General features: G+C 50.1%; 1 protein-coding gene across 1 annotated transcript; it reads right to left on the reverse strand.

The window, feature by feature from the left end:
- Window positions 1–257: 257 nt before the first annotated feature.
- On the reverse strand, window positions 258–15,678 carry zfr2 (zinc finger RNA binding protein 2). Its single transcript, XM_079740348.1, has 19 exons — window positions 15,594–15,678; window positions 13,861–14,116; window positions 13,424–13,541; window positions 12,249–12,476; window positions 11,166–11,458; window positions 10,625–10,813; window positions 9,759–10,038; window positions 9,092–9,276; window positions 8,725–8,844; window positions 8,385–8,530; window positions 7,508–7,634; window positions 6,660–6,892; window positions 6,124–6,292; window positions 4,542–4,716; window positions 2,422–2,510; window positions 2,083–2,178; window positions 1,566–1,677; window positions 964–1,061; window positions 258–663 (listed from the first exon to the last, which is right to left on the reverse strand). The coding sequence occupies exons 1-19, from the start codon at window positions 15,647–15,649 to the stop codon at window positions 469–471; spliced, it is 3,165 nt and encodes a 1,054-aa protein (XP_079596474.1). The 5' UTR covers window positions 15,650–15,678; the 3' UTR covers window positions 258–468.
- Between the last annotated feature and the right edge of the window lie 2,217 nt (window positions 15,679–17,895).

Consider the following 17,895-nt stretch of genomic DNA (forward strand, 5'->3'; position numbering starts at 1 on the left):
AGTGGCTGGTACACCCGTCGTAATGCAGTAGCTGGGGCCGGGATGTGATGCCGGGGATTCAAGAAATGGAATGACGCAATCATTAGCTCCCTCGGAACCTCTCGACAGAGACCCAAAGTTAGCAGTGGTTTTCAGCACGATGCAATACAGTACTTCTGGAGTCGTCGACCGCTCGCGAGGAGCAAATCACAGTACAGGTCCGGCACCTCTCTCCCTCCCTCCCTCCTCCCCCCACCCTCCCTCCACACTCCTCTCGCTTTAAGGGCACAAACACACACACACAAAGAAAAGGAAAAACGAAAAAAAACGTTTCCGTTATAATTATGTTATAATATGTATACCTGTGTTTTAGGGTTATTCTGTTGTCGTTTAAGATAAGAAAGAAGGTTAGAGTTGCGACATTCTACGAGTGCCTCTCCAGGGGTCACTGGGCGACAGGCCCCCCCCCCCCCCCCCCACCCCGGGGGGTCACACGTCGTCGTCGGGGGCGACGGCCTCCTCCTCCTTTTTGTCTTTTTTACCCTCGCCCTCACCGTCGCCCTCCCCGCCGTCGCTGGCGTCTCTCCGGCGCTTGCGGTTGCGCGCGCCGGCCTTGGACGCCGGGAGGGACTCCATGCCCAGCACCTTGTGGATCTGACGGAAGGCCAGCAGGCGCAGGGCGTGCTGGAGGGGGGGGAAACCGGTCGAGAGGAGGGTCAGACACTTTGTAACACTAATGCGTTTTCTGGCTTCCATTATTTGGGAGCAATCCGTCCATTTCTTCTTCTTATCCGTCTTTATTATAGGGTAGAGAATACTAACACACGCCCGTTCCAGACGGATCCAGAATCCACCAGAATATGTACACGGTATACAGCCAACATTTGAATATGATCATTGTGTTTATCGAAAAAAAGGCATAGTAGCATTCTGCGTACATATGGAGCACAATGAAGCGGCTCGCGGGACGCTATGGGGACATACCTGTGCGCTGGCGGTAATCTCTTCCCTGGCCTGCCTGGTCATACTGGACAAGGCGTCTGTGGGCTCCTTCTCACAGGGGTCCAGAAGTCCTGGGCCCTCTGGCAACACAAGACACGCCAGGTGGAACATAAGGGGGCCGACGCCAGCACTTCATCCACGACACGTTTGGTGGGATCCGATTTGACTACCACCATTACTTTGAGCGCTTTTATAAATAGTTGATGGACTGCATTTATAAAGCGCTTTTACCCAACGCGCTCTACAATATTGCCTAACACACACCCATTCGTTAGCTCGTCGGGAGCGGTTAGGGTGAGGTGCCTTGCTCAGGAACACCTCGACCCTCGGCTAGGAGGAGCCGGGGAGCGGACTACCTCGTTCGACCTCCTTTTTTTGAAATTTGATGACGATTACTTTGAGCGCTTTTATCCAACGCAGCACACAGTGAAATCCAAAACCGTAAGGAGCAGGTAGGGTTCAGGCAGCTTGCTCAAGGTTGCCTACAGGGAGACTTTAGATTCAACCCGTCAACACCGGCATTCCTTCCCCCGATCGCTGTACTTCATGTTGGTTCATCCGGCCGTCGAAGAGCATGGACCCACCTGGCTGCAGGATGCCCGTGGAGACGCACTCGAGCACCCGGCGCATGGCCTCCCCGGGGCTGAGGGGGCCCGGGGCACTGCTGATTATCTTCTCCACCAGCAGCTCCATGGCCTGCAGGGAGGGCCGCGCACGCACACACACACACACACATGCACACACACACCGTGAGGCAGAGAGCAAACTAGGATTCCACCACACCTAACCCTATGCCTGGACTCTCCTTATGGTTAACCGGCCAGCACCCATTTAAAATGTTTTGCCTGTGTGTCAATTATGGCACCCATTGCACCCCTGAACATCCCTTGAAGGACAGATCCCCCACTTTCTCCTTCCTTGCTAAAGAAGGGAGTTTTTTTTTTCTTGCACTCGGGGGGGGGGGGCATGCTAAGCTCTTTGAGACTGTACCGGTGATTCAAGGATATAGAAATAAAATTGAACTGAATGGAGAGAGACACACAATGTTATCCGACTGATGACCGTTGGTTAAGGTATGCCAACAGACAGTGCTGGACGTACCCAGGCGGGCATGGCGCCCCAGGTCGCCTCTCGCTGACAGAGGTCTCTCAGCACCCTGATGATGATCACGCAGGACTGCAGGCCGTTGGCGCGGGCCTGCGGAGCAGAGAGAACCACTTTGGAATAAAAATTGCGCTTTCTGGTCGCCATCCGTCAATCTCTTCCTCGGGTTGGTCTTTATTATATTGTAGAGAATATTAACACATGCCCGTTTCGAGACAGATAGAATCCACCAAAATATACATAGTATACGGCGCGTTGATAACATTGGAATTGGATCATCTGAGCACAACCAAAGTGTACGGCCCCTCGACTGTGGATAACTAATGATTCGTTTACCTGGAACCACTTGGCGTGTCGGAGGGCCGCCAGGTAGTCTAAGCACCTCTTCCTGTCGAGTACGTCTGCGGGGTCCGCGTCGGCCACGCCTAAGACAGAACGGGGGATAAAACGGTTGATGACTCATGGCAACCACTCATCGGGGAAACAGCCATGTTGATCACTCAGGAGATGACTATGGTCGTTGGAACTGCATTCACTGAGCAGGGACGAGAGTACTGAACCCTTTCTAGCGGCGTCGGTTCACTGGGTGCGTTTGTTGCCATTAGGATGGGATGTGAAAAAGGAAAATATAACAAAATAACTAAATAGGGTGCAAGAAAGAGTTGGTCCGAGCCGACAACCAACAAGATAACCATTGAGCCCAGGTTTAGAAACATTGTTTTACTATAGGTCTTCCACACTCAATCCTTAGAGCCACGTGCGGTTTGTGTTCAAGTGAAATATTGATAATGCTGAATATTGCAACATAAAATAGTATATTTTGCCAAACACAGTTTAGGACTCAAATCCTTGTTTGATTAGGGTAGAAGCCTCTTAAATGTGTCAGTTTATTATAACGGTCAACATCAAACGATTAACATTCAAAGAATAGAACATTGTTGTTAATATCACAACTATTTGCAACCTTGGTCAAAACTGTAAAACTGAGTATTGTATCATTAAGTACATACAAAAATAAAAAGCAAAGTTATCTACAATAATTACATTATTATTATGATTAGAACAGAAACCTGTTCCATGCGGCAAAAGTTCAAGACCATTACCGTGTCCCCTCTAAATAAGGTCATTTGGGTTGTTATACATGTTAAACGGTCATGGGATAAGGATAAGTCTATGGGCTTTACACAGTTCTGTGCCTCTGCTGACTGGCACAACAGCATGACACTGTAGGTTTGGCACAGAGACATACATACAAATAAAAAAAGGCCACTTTTCTGTAATCCACACCAACATAACCACTTAAATCCACCAGCACCATGCATCATGCCGGCGGGCAGTCACAGCCACGGCCAGTCACTGCCACGGCCTCTCCCTTGGGTAAACTTGACCTTTACGGGTTTTCCGTGCCCCACAGCACGATTAACATGCTGTGGGGCCTTTCTATATTTGCCAGTGTGGACTTCAGAACAGCCAATAGGATGCCTAGGTCTGTTGATCGACAAGTGAAGGGACTAATCAACAAACCCAGACAAAAACAGTTCAACGTAAAGAATAACTTAGGCCGGAGAAAACATTTCTACCATGTTTTCCATATGGGTAAATAAAAACACACTGAAACAGGGACATACATGGAGTTAGGTGGAGGAGTGTTGCGACCCAAAGATACATTGCACCAACACCTTTAAAGTGAGGTTTCAGTCAAATAAAGAAAAGAAAACATGGCTTCACCATAGTCATCTCCACTTAATGCTTCTATATTACACTTCACTGAGCTTTGAGAGTGGTGTAGCCATAGCAACACTCCAACACCTGTTAGGAGGATAATGCCACTTTGAACGGCAGGGATGAGAAACTGAGGTGGAGGGGGGAGGGGTACCTCATGTGTTATGTGAGCTGCAGTAGGAGGAGGAGATCAGTATACAAGCAGTATCCAATATGGAGCATACTCATCCCTGTGTATTATCAGAGCCCTCTGGAGCATGTGGTATCTTCTCCGTTTACGGTGAATCGGAGAGTGTGTTCGGAGGTTCAACACAGACTCACAGGCAGGGAAAGGTCGGAGAGGCTTAGAGCTTTATATGCTGAAGAAAATCAATAAAAACCGGGGTTGGGGGTGTAGTATAACTCAAAACAATGGGGAGGGGGGGCTTGGGGGGGATGAAAACAGTGGGACAAATGAATGGGTGAATCTTTCCCCCCTCCCCCCTTTTTCCTGGGAGAAGCCTCGAGAAGGAGAACGTACACCTACGGCGTGTTTTACTCGAACCAGGGCATGGCAGTTCGGTTCCGAAACACGCAGTGGATCAGGGGGGACACTCTTTAGTTCTGGCTTTGATTTCACATCGGGGCACACAGCAGTCTACACACAAGCGCCGACATGAGGGTTTGTTTGCTTTTTTTTTTTTTTTTTTTTTTTTCGGTCTGTCTCGCTAGCGAGAGCTGGGGGCTCCTCTGACCTTTCTCCGCCGCCTCGCCCGCTGCCTGCTTGTCCCGGTCGGCGGCAGGGTCCTCCCTCATCAGCGGCGAGGTGAGAGATATGGTCACCTGCATTTTGGGCTCCTTGCTCGAAAATATCACGATGCTGGCCTCGTCAGGGTGAGCCTGCACCTCATACTGATGTTCAGAAAAGGTCTGCCGGTTGAAAAGACACGGGGGATTACGCACTACAGAGGAGACGGGGTGAGTTGGGCTGGGGGGGGGCTTTTTTTTTTTTAATGTTTTTATAAAATACCGAAATACATGAAGACATAGAGAATTGGCGGGGTCAAATTTTGTCGGGGCATCAATTGAGAAGAACATTGCTTAACCTCCAGAAAGAAAAATAATTTAGAAGATATTCTATTCATATAGTCAAAAGGCATAGGGGGGGAAATCACCAATTAATTGGTTATCACCAATTAAGACTAATAAGGTGAAGTGAGTGTTTTAGGGAGACATTAGAATGACCCCAGTCTCGCTCTGTAGGAGGGTGGTGTCTTTACCAGGCAGCTGATCTAAAGATCAGTTAAAAGCACGCAAAACATCCATGGAGCTGGAGGAGGGAGGGTTTAGTACACATCATCACAACCATCAGCTGTCGAGAGTCTGGAGGGTCATAGGTCAAAGATCCCCGCTCTTTCCTGCACTTCTCCAGGATACGGAAACACCAGTGAAAAAGTGAATGCGTGTGGCTATCCAATGGCTAGGACGGTTGAATTGGTTTGCGGACATGGACAACTCCCTCAAAAGGACACTGCGAGTCAAGGCCATGAACCCGTTAACCCCTGGAAAATCAAAGCCTAGAGGTGTACTACTAACTGTGTTACACAACACTCGGCTGTTTCAACCCAAGACTCCCGTATAATAATACCTCATAAGAATGAATGGCTGTTGAATTAACCAGAGAATATAGCAATATATTATATAATATATAATGCATCACCCTGTTCTCCCCTGTTGAATCAGGGGTACATCTTGCAAGGGGGATTATTTCATGTATTGTTTCAGGCTTTGGGAGAAGTTGTACATGTTCACAAGCACCTATTCAAACGTCCCAATTCATCGGTAAAACAACAAAAACAATACAAAAACGTAATTTAGATATTCAGCCACAGATCGTAAAAAGGAAAGGATAAACAAAGTCAAGTGATGACATATTTGACTGCATTTGTCAGTTTTCCATGATCTAGAAGGTAAGACTACATAGTGCACTGTGAGAAAAAACTGCTCATCTAATCTGACAGAAAACCATTTTAATTCCTTACTTAATAATACCAGTGTCTTCTCTCCAGTGCACTGACGGTACAGGATACACAGGGATTTAAGCAGTGAGGTTTTCCTCCATCACTGCTTCTAAGCTCTAACCCTCAGCGCAGAGTAGTTCCTTATCCTAACATTGTGTAGTTTCTTGATTCTATTCAAGATTCCGGCGCTATCATCGCTGGGGACCGCGTGCCTACAAACCCTCACCCACGGCACCGACGGGAGCCCAAACCAACCCTCGGCATGGGGACCCCCGTGAGACGAAGGCGATGAGGAAGGGGGGGGGGGGCGACTTACGGCTAGCTCCTTGGGCAGCTGGTCCACGATGCTCTGCAGAAGTGCCGCCGTGGGCTTCTTGGCGGTGAGCAGGATGAGCTCCACGTTGCGGTCCCCGTGAAGCAGTAGGCCCTTGGCCAGGATGCCCACTCTCATCACCCCTTTGAGCAGCCGCCCAGGGCTCTCCGCACTGATGGCCGACAGGGGGGGGGGGGGGGGGAATCAGAAGGAGTGTGAGTGGTTTGTGTTGATCAGCCATTGGCTGTGAATCAAACTAAAACGTAACCTTTTGCAGCTGGGACTGTGTTTCAATAAATATCCACAGACATGACTTTCGCCCTGAAACCATTGCTCATAACGACAGCTTTACAAGCACAAAGCCTAAAGCTAAAAACGGCAACAACAACAACACAACTCAGCGGGTTGGGAGACAACACATGACAACACGTGTTTGTCTATAGTCTGGCTTGTGTTTCCACGCCAGGTGTGCGAGGTCAAAGCGGGTCAGGGATTGCACAACACTGAACCGGTAGGGGCTTAACAACGGATGATCCCACCTCTTCTCCTCTCCTTCCTCGGGAGTGTGAGTTGGACTGGGAGCGGGATCCGGCGCGGGGGCAGCCGCCGGGGCCTCCTTCTCCAGCAGGGAGTCAGACACCAGCTTGAGGGCCCTCTCCGAGTGGGAGACGATCCTCTGGACGGCCTGGAGCTCCTCCTCCACGGGGTAGATGGTGGAGTGCTTGGCCATGATGTGCCGGTCGTCTGGAGAGTCCGGCCGCCGAACACACGTCTCGAGAGGGGAGATAACAACAGTTAATGAGGCTCTGGCCAGGTTGTGTGGCCTGGCACTTAATGTACGCACATTATATCGTATGGTGTACGTCCTGGCACTTAATGAACGTGCTTATTGTATGTTGTACATCCTTGCGCTTAAAAATAGTACTTTGTGTAGCATCTTTGTTTTATACGGGGAATGGGTTACCCTAACAATCGTTAGTGCTCGGCACTCGGTTCTATGAACGTCCTTATTGCACCGATAGTGCTAGATTGTTCCTTTCTTCTGAGAAATGACCTTATTGTAGGTCACTTTGGATCAAACATTCTACATGTAGCCAACCTTGATCAAGGTTGGCTGGTTTTAATCAGCAAAGTGGTCAAATGGAAACTGACATTATGGGGCCAGCCAATGAGCAGACGATTCCCATTTCTGAATTCATTAATGAACCAACGATCACCTCGGCCTGACCTTTTAAAAGCGATTATTATTATTGTGCTCCTCCCTTACTAGCACAACGATTCTTCCAAAGAGCTAAACCAACCCAAGCCCACCCTCACTCCGGCAGTCAGTTATGATCGACTAAGCAACACACGGTAGCCGTGAAAAGAGACGGGAGCGGACCCTCACCAGGAGCGGCGGCACTGGCATACCGGGACGACTCATCAGAGGAGGCGGGGTCAACCTGCGCCTCTGCTCCCCCCAGTACATCTGCTCCTCCTCCATCCTCCTCCAGTACATGTCCTCCTCATAACGCCTGCAGGAGGAGGAGGAGGAGGAAGAGGAGGAGGAGGAGCTGGTCAGTGGTGCACACCTCACCTCCACACAACATTACGTCGTCATGGTGATAGTGTACACCACCACGATAGTGATGGGGCATCAGACCTTGAGCCTCTGCGTACGCCTAATCTACTATAACATCGTGCTAGTTTGTTATATGGAGTTGAAGCTCAATAAATGATTAAGGTGTACAGGGTTTCCCGCAGAAAAGGGCAGGGGGCTGGTGCACTCTTTTACAGGTGGACCATTGACGCTTATTTTCATGCATGCTGTCAGACGGTTGCCCTGCAGCCTGATCTATAAACAGAGGCCGAACGAAGTTTAGATAATTTTATACTTCTGTATAATACTTACAAATAAAAAAAAGTAACTATGTTGTAGTTAAAAGGTCCCATGACATGCCACCAGGTGCGAGGGTGATTAGCCTTACGAGCCGTTTTGAAAATCTGCCCCTTATGACATCACAAGTGGGCGTGTCCACCTAGATGTGTGCTGGATAGATCAGTCGACCAGCCAGTGGACGGTAGCAAACGTTGCTCATCTATCCGTCACACATCTACGTGGACACGCCCACTTGTGATGTCACAAGGGGCCGATTTTTCAAAACACCTGGTGGCATGTCATGGGACCTTTAAGGCGGCAGGCGTGTGTTGCTTTGTCCCCCCTGGTGTATGACCCCTCCGGTCCCCCCCTGGTGTATGATCCCCCCCCGGACCGCGACCCGGACCTCATCTCCAGGTGCCAGCGCTGCTCGTCGTCCCTCTGCCTCTTCAGCACGGCCTTCTGCTTCTGCTTCCTCAGCTTGCCCTCCTGCAGCTTCCTGGCCCGGTTGCTGGGCTTGATCTCCACCGGCAGCTCGGGGTTCACCTTCTTCTGCAAGAGCCAGCGGGGCCGGGTCAGACTAGGGCATCACTAGCCCGTTCACTGGGATAAGGTCTGCTGCTTTGATCGGGTAGCACAGGGCACTACTGGGAGCGCACTCCTTTAATATACGATCTACTTTGTTTGAAGGATGGAATAAACATCGGGGTCTACCATAGTTTCCATCTCAGAGGGTCTTTGCTTACTTTGTATTGGAGCCGGTGCCTTCTCCCCTTTAAGTGCATGTCCTTAGCGTTGGGGTCGTTAAAGCTGCATTCACAGAGTTTACAGTGGAAGCGAATCACCTTGCCCTCGTCGTTGCACACCTGGGAACAGACACTCAGTTAAACACCCCACAAACGCCCAGACTCGCAAACATTATGCAAGGAAATTCAGAGGATGAATCCGTTCATCTGCCCCATGTTGGCCTAGTTCCAGTGAATCATTCATCACCGCTAGGTGAAGACATAAAACCTTCGTCTATGGATGGTCATACCCCAAAACCACATTAACATCCATATGATCTTAATCACTGTGGTTACACATTGTCCATATAGTCCTGGTTCCTCCCACCTCCTCCACATAGTCTGGTCCCACTGGCTGGACGTCGCTCTGGCCTCCGGCTCGGTCGCTGTCGTCGTCCTCACTCAGCGGGTCCTTGGGCCTGGCCGCCGCCTTGGGCTTGGGTTCCTCCGCCTTGGGGGCCGGGACCGCTGGGACCGCTGGGGCCGCGGGGGCCGGAGGGGCCGCCTTACTGGCTGTGAGGATTGGCAACAGGACAGGCGTTAAATAGGTCTCGTAATTCGAATTTGTGGCTCAGAACGATTTTGAAAAATAGTTTTTTTTTCTTTTTTTACGTTTTTAAATATTTTAGTGTTTGTCTATTTTTAAGAAATAATAAAATCGATTAAAATCAATAATCGTATTTGATTAAAAAAATCGGATTACATTTTTAGGCCAAATCACCCAGCCCTATTTCCAGAGTATGCGATGTAAACATAACATTTATTGGAAAGATTTAGCCTTTTTAATTCTTAAAAAAAGGGGCCCGTATTTTAATGACAGGTTTCGACCCCATAGCGACATCCCACGTGGGCGTGTCCACCCGGAGGAATGACAGATAGAACCGCCTCCCAGTTGGTACAGTCCACCGGGGAGGCTGGTGGGTCCATCCACCCGTCACACATCCGGGTGGACCCCGGACACATCTGCAACCCACACATCCGCTCCAGTGACTTACAAACAGCGATTCTAGGGCCGGCCGTCTTCTTTGCGTGGGTGGCCGTCGCTTTCGCGGCGGCGTTCGCTGCGGCTGGCTTGGCTCCCGATACAGGGGCTGTGGCTGCTGCTGATGGCGTTGAGGAGGAGGAGGAGGAGGAGGAGAGGGCGGAGGCGGACACCGAGGTGGTGGCGGTGGAGGACTTCCCCGCAGACGTGGTGGTATAAACTGGGGCAGAGTTCACCAGCACCGGCTCCGTGGAGGGAATGGGCTTGCCCAGCTTGGTGTGGAGTTTCACCACCTTTCCAAGGTGGACGGAGAGAGGGAAGGGGAGGGGGGGGGGGGGTGAGATGCGGTCTCGCAAAGGCCTGCAGGCGCTCAACTCGAGCCCGGCTCCCCCGAGGGAGGTGTCATTCCATGGCCTGGGCTGTTTGGAGGACTGCCACGCTAGTTTCCATAACCGTTTCCAAGAGTAAGAGGAGCGCTTTGTCAGAGCGGCAAGTCACACTATTGGTCTATTGGTACTCGATCCCATTAGGTCTTCAAGAAGCGAAACATTACATACAGTACTATTCGACTGGCTGTTAAATGTGGGTAAACTGGAGAGTACATATAGAAGGCGCAATACTGTCAAATAGTAGGGAATGCATGCAACCCTGGGCCCAATGGAAGGGAACATAAGCACAAAGAGCAACTCAATACGAACAGATTACTTTCCACCAAACTGCATTTAGCAGGGTTGAATAGATCTGTCGTGTCTGGTAGAGGAACCTGCCTAGCCTGCAATGCACACCAACCCCCACCCACCCCCCCCAAACATAAGAGTAATCCGGTTGATTGACCTTCCGCCGTTGCACAACAGCGGTTAGCACCATAGCTCAGCTTACCTTCTGGTGTTTGGCCCCGCGTATATGAGCGGCGTAGGCGTCCACGCCCGTGCAGGAGACGTCGCACAGCTCGCAGCGTAGCTGGGTCTGGACCCCCCGGGGCCCGTTGGGGGCCCCCGTCTGGCCCCCGGACTTCAGGGCCGCCTCCTTCTTCTTGTGCTTCTGCCCCTCCAGATGCTCCTTGTATGTCTGGGGCCGGAGAAGCGAACAACAACACGAAGCGGTCGGGAGGCTGAATGGACTATAGGAGCCCAGTGCTTCACAACAAAAGTGTAATACGGTCATTCTTTTTGTATATGAAACATATTATAATGATGTAAACGGTTAATCGTTCTGGAGTGAATATAACAATTATAAAACCCAATCAATTCTGCAGTCGAGCAACTTGCATAACAATTCAATGCACTTCTTTAGAGTCCATCAAACAGCTTTATAATTTCCATGAGGGCACCAAAACAGTTGGCGGCCTACGCGCCTGTCCCGCTACATTCTAGTCCGTCATTCAGTCTATCGGTCAGGACGCTCTGGAGACTACGCTCACCTGGGGGCCAGCACAGCTGATCTTGCAGATGTCACAGTAGTGCAGCTGCGGTTGCTTGGGGGGCCCTTTGGGCTTCTGCAGCTTGTTCTGGTGGAACATGGGCTTCTTGTAGGCGTTGGCCGCCGGGGCCGTCGCCATGTTGCTGCCCGCGTTGCTCCATGAGGCGCTGGTCGGCGGCTTGGGCGGCTGGGGCAGTGGCGGGGGCTGAGAGAGGGGCTGATGCGGAGGCTGGTAGTAGGAGGGGGTGGCCGTGGAGGTGTAGCCTGTGGAATCATAGCTGGAGTAGCTGAGGCCTGGGAGAGGGCCGGGACACACAGGCCGAGAAAAGGGAGAGGAGGGAAGAACTTAGGTGGGGCTACGGGTGGAGCAGAGCAATAAAAGGTTTGTTACGCTGTCGCTGTAGGCAATGTGTTCGGCTAACAGAGCAGCCTGTCCGCTGTTGACACCTCTGTTTCGGACTGCCAGTGAGATAAACCTCAGGCATATTTCTCTCGTTTGCTTTGGTTTGATAGGGCTGAGATTTTACCGGACAAATAAGACCAGTCTTCATGAACAGATTGGCAGCCGATACGCACGGCTAAAATAGCCTAGAAGACACGAAAGTGCTGCATCATATATGAGCCCCAGGGACACTGACACCTGTGTCAGAAACCTGACTAGTCAAGTGAATCCGTTTTCTCAAAAAGCTAACTTCCCCTGTAACTGAACATTGCTCATGTAGAATAAATCTACCGTCCACAAACCAACAGTACTAAACGGACCCGTCGTCCTTCCCCCTAACCATCCATCACATCATGGTTGACCATGTGCCAGCGGCCATGTGCCAGCGACCATGTGCCTGCGGCCATGTGCCAGCGACCATGTGCCAGCGGCCATGTGCCAGCGGCCATGTGCCAGCGACCATGTGCCCGCGGCCATGTGCCAGGGGCCATGTGCCAGGGGCCATGTGCCAGGGGCCATGTGCCAGCGGCCATGTGCCAGCGGCCATGTGCCAGCGACCATGTGCCCGCGGCCATGTGCCCGCGGCCATGTGCCCGCGGCCATGTGCCCGCGGCCATGTGCCCATGTGGGGCTCCCTCTCACCAGAGTAGGAGGTGGCAGCCGCGGCCGAGCTGAAGACAGAGCCCGGGGCGTAGGAGGAGATGGCGGTGGGCGGCTGCTGGACGCTGGTGGAGACCGGGTAGATGTTGTAGCTGGCGGACACGGCGCTGGCGGGGGCCAGGGGCTTCAGGGCCGTCACCTGCCTCTGGGGGGGCGGCGGCTGGCTGTACACCGTGGTGGGCGCCGCGCTGTAGCCGCTCTTCACCGCGACTGCCGGAGAAGAAGGGCGGGGGGGGGGGGGGGGGGGGGGGGGGGGGGGGACAGAGGCTGAAGAGAAGGGCTGGGAGATCTCTGGCTACTTTTTACAAAGTTTACCTGATGACCTGATTTCAGAAACAGGTCATTAAGTAGCAGGTGTAGGGCTAGGCATCTCGCTCGAGGATGCTTACATGTGGGCAGCAGACACTATGGATCGTAACCCAATCTTTCGGGCTGGAGGTCCGCTACCCTAACCACCACCAGACCATCAGACTCCCTTTGAGTATATTTATTATTTCCTAATTGGTCATTTGTGCATTAACTGACACACAATAAGGAATATCTCTCCAAATGGCCTAATAGACGTGTCTATATAACAACATTATGAGTTTAACACAATCATAGTTAGCATTAGTGCTAGTTAGCTAGCACTAATGTAATGCATGTAACGTCTTAAAAGTACACAGACTTCACTAATGAGATGCAGGTTTTGGCATAAACACACCAGAAATGTTCCATTCAGAGCTCCCCAGCTATGCCAAGAGCACAGCGAATATATGACGACATCTATAAAAAGGGTGATACATCACGCCCGGGCACTTATAGAGGAAATTAAGTGGTGAGGTAAAGGTTACGGCAAGGACAAGTGCATCCGAGTGGGCAGACACAGAGTGCGATCCAAGAGAGACGACTACATATACACTGGGACTGCCCTTCAGCGAGTTAACGACACGCAAAGGCAGATGCTGTTTGGGCCTCGCACACAAACATACAAAGAAAGACACGTGCTTCATGTTACCATTCTAAAGGCTGAACACGTGTAACTATTTCCAGATCAGGACCAATTAGCACGGAACCACAAGCTACACGATATGCGCCGGTAAGTGTGAACCGACTGGTGGTTAACACGTACGCTAAAAATAAACGCCGGCTTGACAAGGGGCACAGCCTGGACTCACTGGTCTGGTAGTAGCTCTCCGCGGGCGTCCTCTGAGCCGGGGCTATACTGGTCTGGTAGTACTGCGGCTTTGTCTCGTAGCTTGTGACTGGTGGCGGTCTCCCGTAGCTGTAGTTGTCCTGTAAACATCGCAGAGAATGAACCACGTGTTCCGACGCTCTGACGGGAACGTCAACCAGCAATAGAACTGTTCCGTCAAACAGCTTTATATCTTTTAGCAATTTTGTTGATATCCTGGATTGACACATGGGACAGCAAATGACACTCGCTGAAGCGCTGATCTCTCACGTCCTCACAAACCAAACAACCAGGCGGTTTCATAGCAGCGGTCAATTTCGGGGAAAGATTACAATTCATCAGTATACACAAAAGAAGACCTTTACAAAAAAAAAAGGCAGAGGTTAAAACGACGAGAGCGAGGCCAGAAACCAGACTCACCGTGTCCGTGTAGACCTGGTACGTCTGCGGTGCCGTCACGGGCTGAGGGGGCACGGGGGGCTCCGGCTGCCTGTACGCATAGTCGGGCGGCGCCGGGTGGGTCTGGTAGGCGGAGTACGGGGCCGAGGCCACCGGCCTGGCCGCCTGGACCGGGGCCGCCGAGTACGAGGCGGTCACTGCGTGGGCCACCGCCGGGGCCTGCTGCACCGTGTAGCTGGCTGTGGAGGGGTGGGAGTAGGCCGGAGGAGGCTGGGCACTGGGGGGGGGGGGGATGAGAGTCAAGAGTTTGGAAGCACTTTCACGAGAGCCTGATTCACCTCGCATTGCTAACAGAAACCACTATGACGGTGCGGACGTTAATGTAGATTTATAATAAGTGGGTTCTCGTTGCGCTTGCACGACTTGAAAATCGAATCTAGGGACTTTCCAGTGCAGCCTCTCGGGGAAATCCGAGGAAATACACTTTCAGATACAAATTGTGCTAGTGCATATTTTTTTCCACTATGTGCTGCAAGTATTCTTCCTGAACTATTTGTCAGCATTGCAGCGTAATCTGGCCTACATATTACTTTCACCTGAGCAATAAAGTCACCTTTGAAAAGCTTGCGTCACCAGTGCATTTTGTGCCAGCTCTGCAAAATCGGTATAATTCTGCTCTAGCTCAGATTGTTTGGGTGCATGTGCTGGCAATAAACATTCAGCAAACTTTCTCTCAGGGATTGTTCCAAGACTTTAACAAGATATGCAAGTATATGATCATGCAGCGAATATAATTTCATAAACCTTAATAAAAAGGTGAACAATATTTCATTCTGGAGTTTTTCATTATCCTCGCATTAATGTAAATGATACAGCCGACGCGTGTCAATGTAACATGCCTATAGTTGAAAATATAATCGAATCAAACACACATTTAAGACAGGGAGACGGTGCCAAAATCAGCGGACTGTGGGTGCCATGCAAAAATCCTAAACTTTGCATTAATGCCTGGTGGAGCAATAGCCTCAAAGCAATGGCCAAATTATAATAAATCAAGGTCAAGTTTTGCCAAGCTGTCAAAAGTTTGACACAACAATCACTGCAGCACATGTCGAAAGCCGGGCATGGTTGCAAACAAGCTGCCGTTAACTCGTTAATGATAAGCCACTTGATCAATTATACTCATTCCTGATCCGCATTAAAGAACATTGTGTGCAGCGAAGCCAAATAAACAGTTGCCGGGTGGTAATGACTCTTCTGGACAATCGGATAATGCTCAAGTGCATGGTTGTTAGTTGCCATGATTCGTACACCCGTGGTTACACAGATGTATACGCATAAAACACAAATGGTGCAATGAGATTTATGGCATGTCATTTTATGACAAATGGCATGTTTGACAGATGACAAGATTCAAATTCAGCACCCTTTAGGACATCAGCATTTCGTACAAGAACGAAAATATGTCAAAATATGTAGACATCCACGCACTTAACATTGGAGCAAGGTATACACTCAATTGACTGGCTTGTCATCCAAAAAGTTACAATATTAAGGCTGGCGCACGGCTAATCTCGTACGTGTGCTGCTGGCCTGTAGCTAAAACTAGCCCACCTTGCTAGCCAAGTAGCCTTCCCACTACATAGCTACGCAGTGAAAACAGCAGAAATAACAGCGGAGTTGCAATGAAAAACTAAGAACGGATTCGGCAGAGCAGGGGTCAACTGCCACACACCATGCAACTAGAGAAATACCTGTATTGCGGACCGGCGGCACCATGTGTGAAGCCATAATAATTGCTTGCAGCCATCTTGGCATCTCCGGTGTGCTACAGCGCTGCCGAGGCGGTATCCACCGCACGTCACGTGGGTCTGTCCACCAACCTCGTACGCGGGTCGCCGATGCCAATACCTGCGCCCGTGGTGACACGAACTAGCAAAACCACCCCCTGGGATAAACCACCAAAAGCAATAAAAAAAAAAAAAGCATTTGATAACTTAGTAAGGTCTTGTGAATGTGTGGTTTATCTTGCGCACATCATTCCAAATAGAGCCAATCACTGTTCGAAACATCACTTCTGCAAGTATTTCATATCTGATCTTCATTCAATATGATCAACAATAACCATTTCCTCCGGTGTGCGTGTGTGGACAGTGCTTTATGTAAATCGAATTTAAATTGAGCCTACGCCGTGGGGTGAATCCTCACCAACGGAGGGGAAGTTATTTTGCAGCTGGGTAGAAAACAGAAGAGGTCTTTACGGAGCGGCAATGGGTGGCGCACGGCTTGTGATGGGAGCGTTGCGATTGGACGGCTCACGGCTGGAAATGCAATGAGGTAACCTCGTTTGAATAATTAATAGCATGTGCATCTCCGTGCGTGTGTTTTAGGTGTTGCTGCACGCGAGTGGATGGGGGGGGGGAGTAAGAGGTGCGTGAAGGTGCATAGAGTCAAAAGGAGCGAGGTGAAGAAAGATAAAGCATGAGACGCCCCTAAGGAAAGTGTGAGATGCTGTTGCCAGGGAACAGCGGCCACACACAGGACCGCTGAAACGACCAGGATTATCTAATGAAGTAAAGGCGCCGAGGGATTTAACCGTGTTTTACAGGATGCCCTGAACGGATAAACAAGCTGGCTTCGTCGCCGAAGTTGCAGCATTGCGTAAATTGCTTTTATTCCAATTCCTGATTTCCGTTTTCATTTAGGTGAAATAGATAAGATGATCAGTTTGGGCAACTAACTAGGCTACTCCAAGAGCAGGGGGCAGAGACTGTGATGCCAAAGCAGATGGGTTGCAATTAAAGGAATTCTGTGTCCATGGAATTCTGAGCAAGGACGGAGACTCGTCTGACAGCACATCCTTCTCAGGCAGTCTTGCACCTTCTCTCTCTCTCTCTCTCTCTCTCTCTCTCTCTCTCTCTCTCTCTCTCTCTCTCTCTCTCTCTCTCTCTCTCTCTCTCCTTCCAATGTAGAGTGGTGAGAGGAGGGAGAAGACCAGCACAGAGGTGGCCCTGTCTTGAGACACCTGCTGCTGGCTGACACCAAGGGGTCTGTCAGTGAGTCTGCGTCGTGAAAGAGTGGCCGAGCGGGATGGTGGGGGGGGGGGGGGGGATTTCTATTTGACCCATACGATGCTGCACTGGGATTGAAGGATTAAGTCTCCCCTCACTCCACGCATTGCCTCTGTGAGCGGGGAGGGAGGAAGGACTCGCAACAGCTATCCAAGGAATCTCTCCTAGCTCAAGTAAGTGTGTTATGACTGCTAGGTGCCCATGCATTCTTATCCCTTCTCACATCACAATGCTTTGAATGCCTGGCTGATTCGGGGGCTGGCATGGCTGTATTGTGCAGCAGAACATTGATTTCTCTGTTGGAATTTAAAATGGAAGAGCTGTGAGGCCATTTTACACAGTGGGTTAGAGAGTAGTCAATCATTTCTAAGTATTATTTCATATTTAAATGTGGATGCATTATAATGTACTCTTTTGGATCCTGATTGTTTTTGGTTTGTATCACCAATATGTGCATGCATTGTCTAATTAATTTGTAAAAATTGCTTTGTGCCATTTATATACTATCACAGTCTTTGACATTCAAATAGGTCACTGTGTGCATTAAGGGTGGCTGTGGTTTAAGGACAATAAGAAGCAACGCAGTTTTAATGGTGTAAACCTTCCCTAGTAGAAGTCTACAAAGCCTCCTCTCTAGTGGTATTGCTTATCGTCGGCCAATCAATGGCTTGGTTGATTTTACACATGAATTAAGCACCGGGGTGTAGGTAATAAAGTATTCCTGTTCACCTGTAAGGCCTGCTGAGGAATTTCTACACTTTATATAGATTATATATAGACAAGGCATATAAGGAACAACGTTTTTCAAACAGATTTCCTGTTTCAACACAACAAGTGGTCTGTCGCTATAGCATCCATGTAAACAGCCTGTTTTGGTTGGGGATCGGAGAACCCAGGAGTCAGGAGTCGTTAAAGCATTGTAGCTTGTGACCGCAAATCATCCGGAATCCGGGGCACCAAAGAGTAAGCGCCAAAGTCAAACCAG

This window comes from Pollachius pollachius (assembly GCF_949987615.1).
Source record: "Pollachius pollachius genome assembly, chromosome: 7".
NCBI classification, from domain to species: domain Eukaryota; kingdom Metazoa; phylum Chordata; class Actinopteri; order Gadiformes; family Gadidae; genus Pollachius; species Pollachius pollachius.

What these genes read in the sequence shown, in the direction of transcription:
- zfr2 (XM_079740348.1), bottom strand. Translation starts at nt 15,649, where the DNA reads ATGGCTGCAAGCAATTATTATGGCTTCACACATGGTGCCGCCGGTCCG. An exon ending in CGGCCCTAGAATCGCTGTTT is followed by an intron (nt 9,277 to 9,758) that starts GTAAGTCACTGG and finishes CAATCCTCACAG; the next exon opens with CCAGTAAGGCGGCCCCTCCG. An exon ending in GACCAGACTATGTGGAGGAG is followed by an intron (nt 8,845 to 9,091) that starts GTGGGAGGAACC and finishes GTCTGTTCCCAG; the next exon opens with GTGTGCAACGACGAGGGCAA.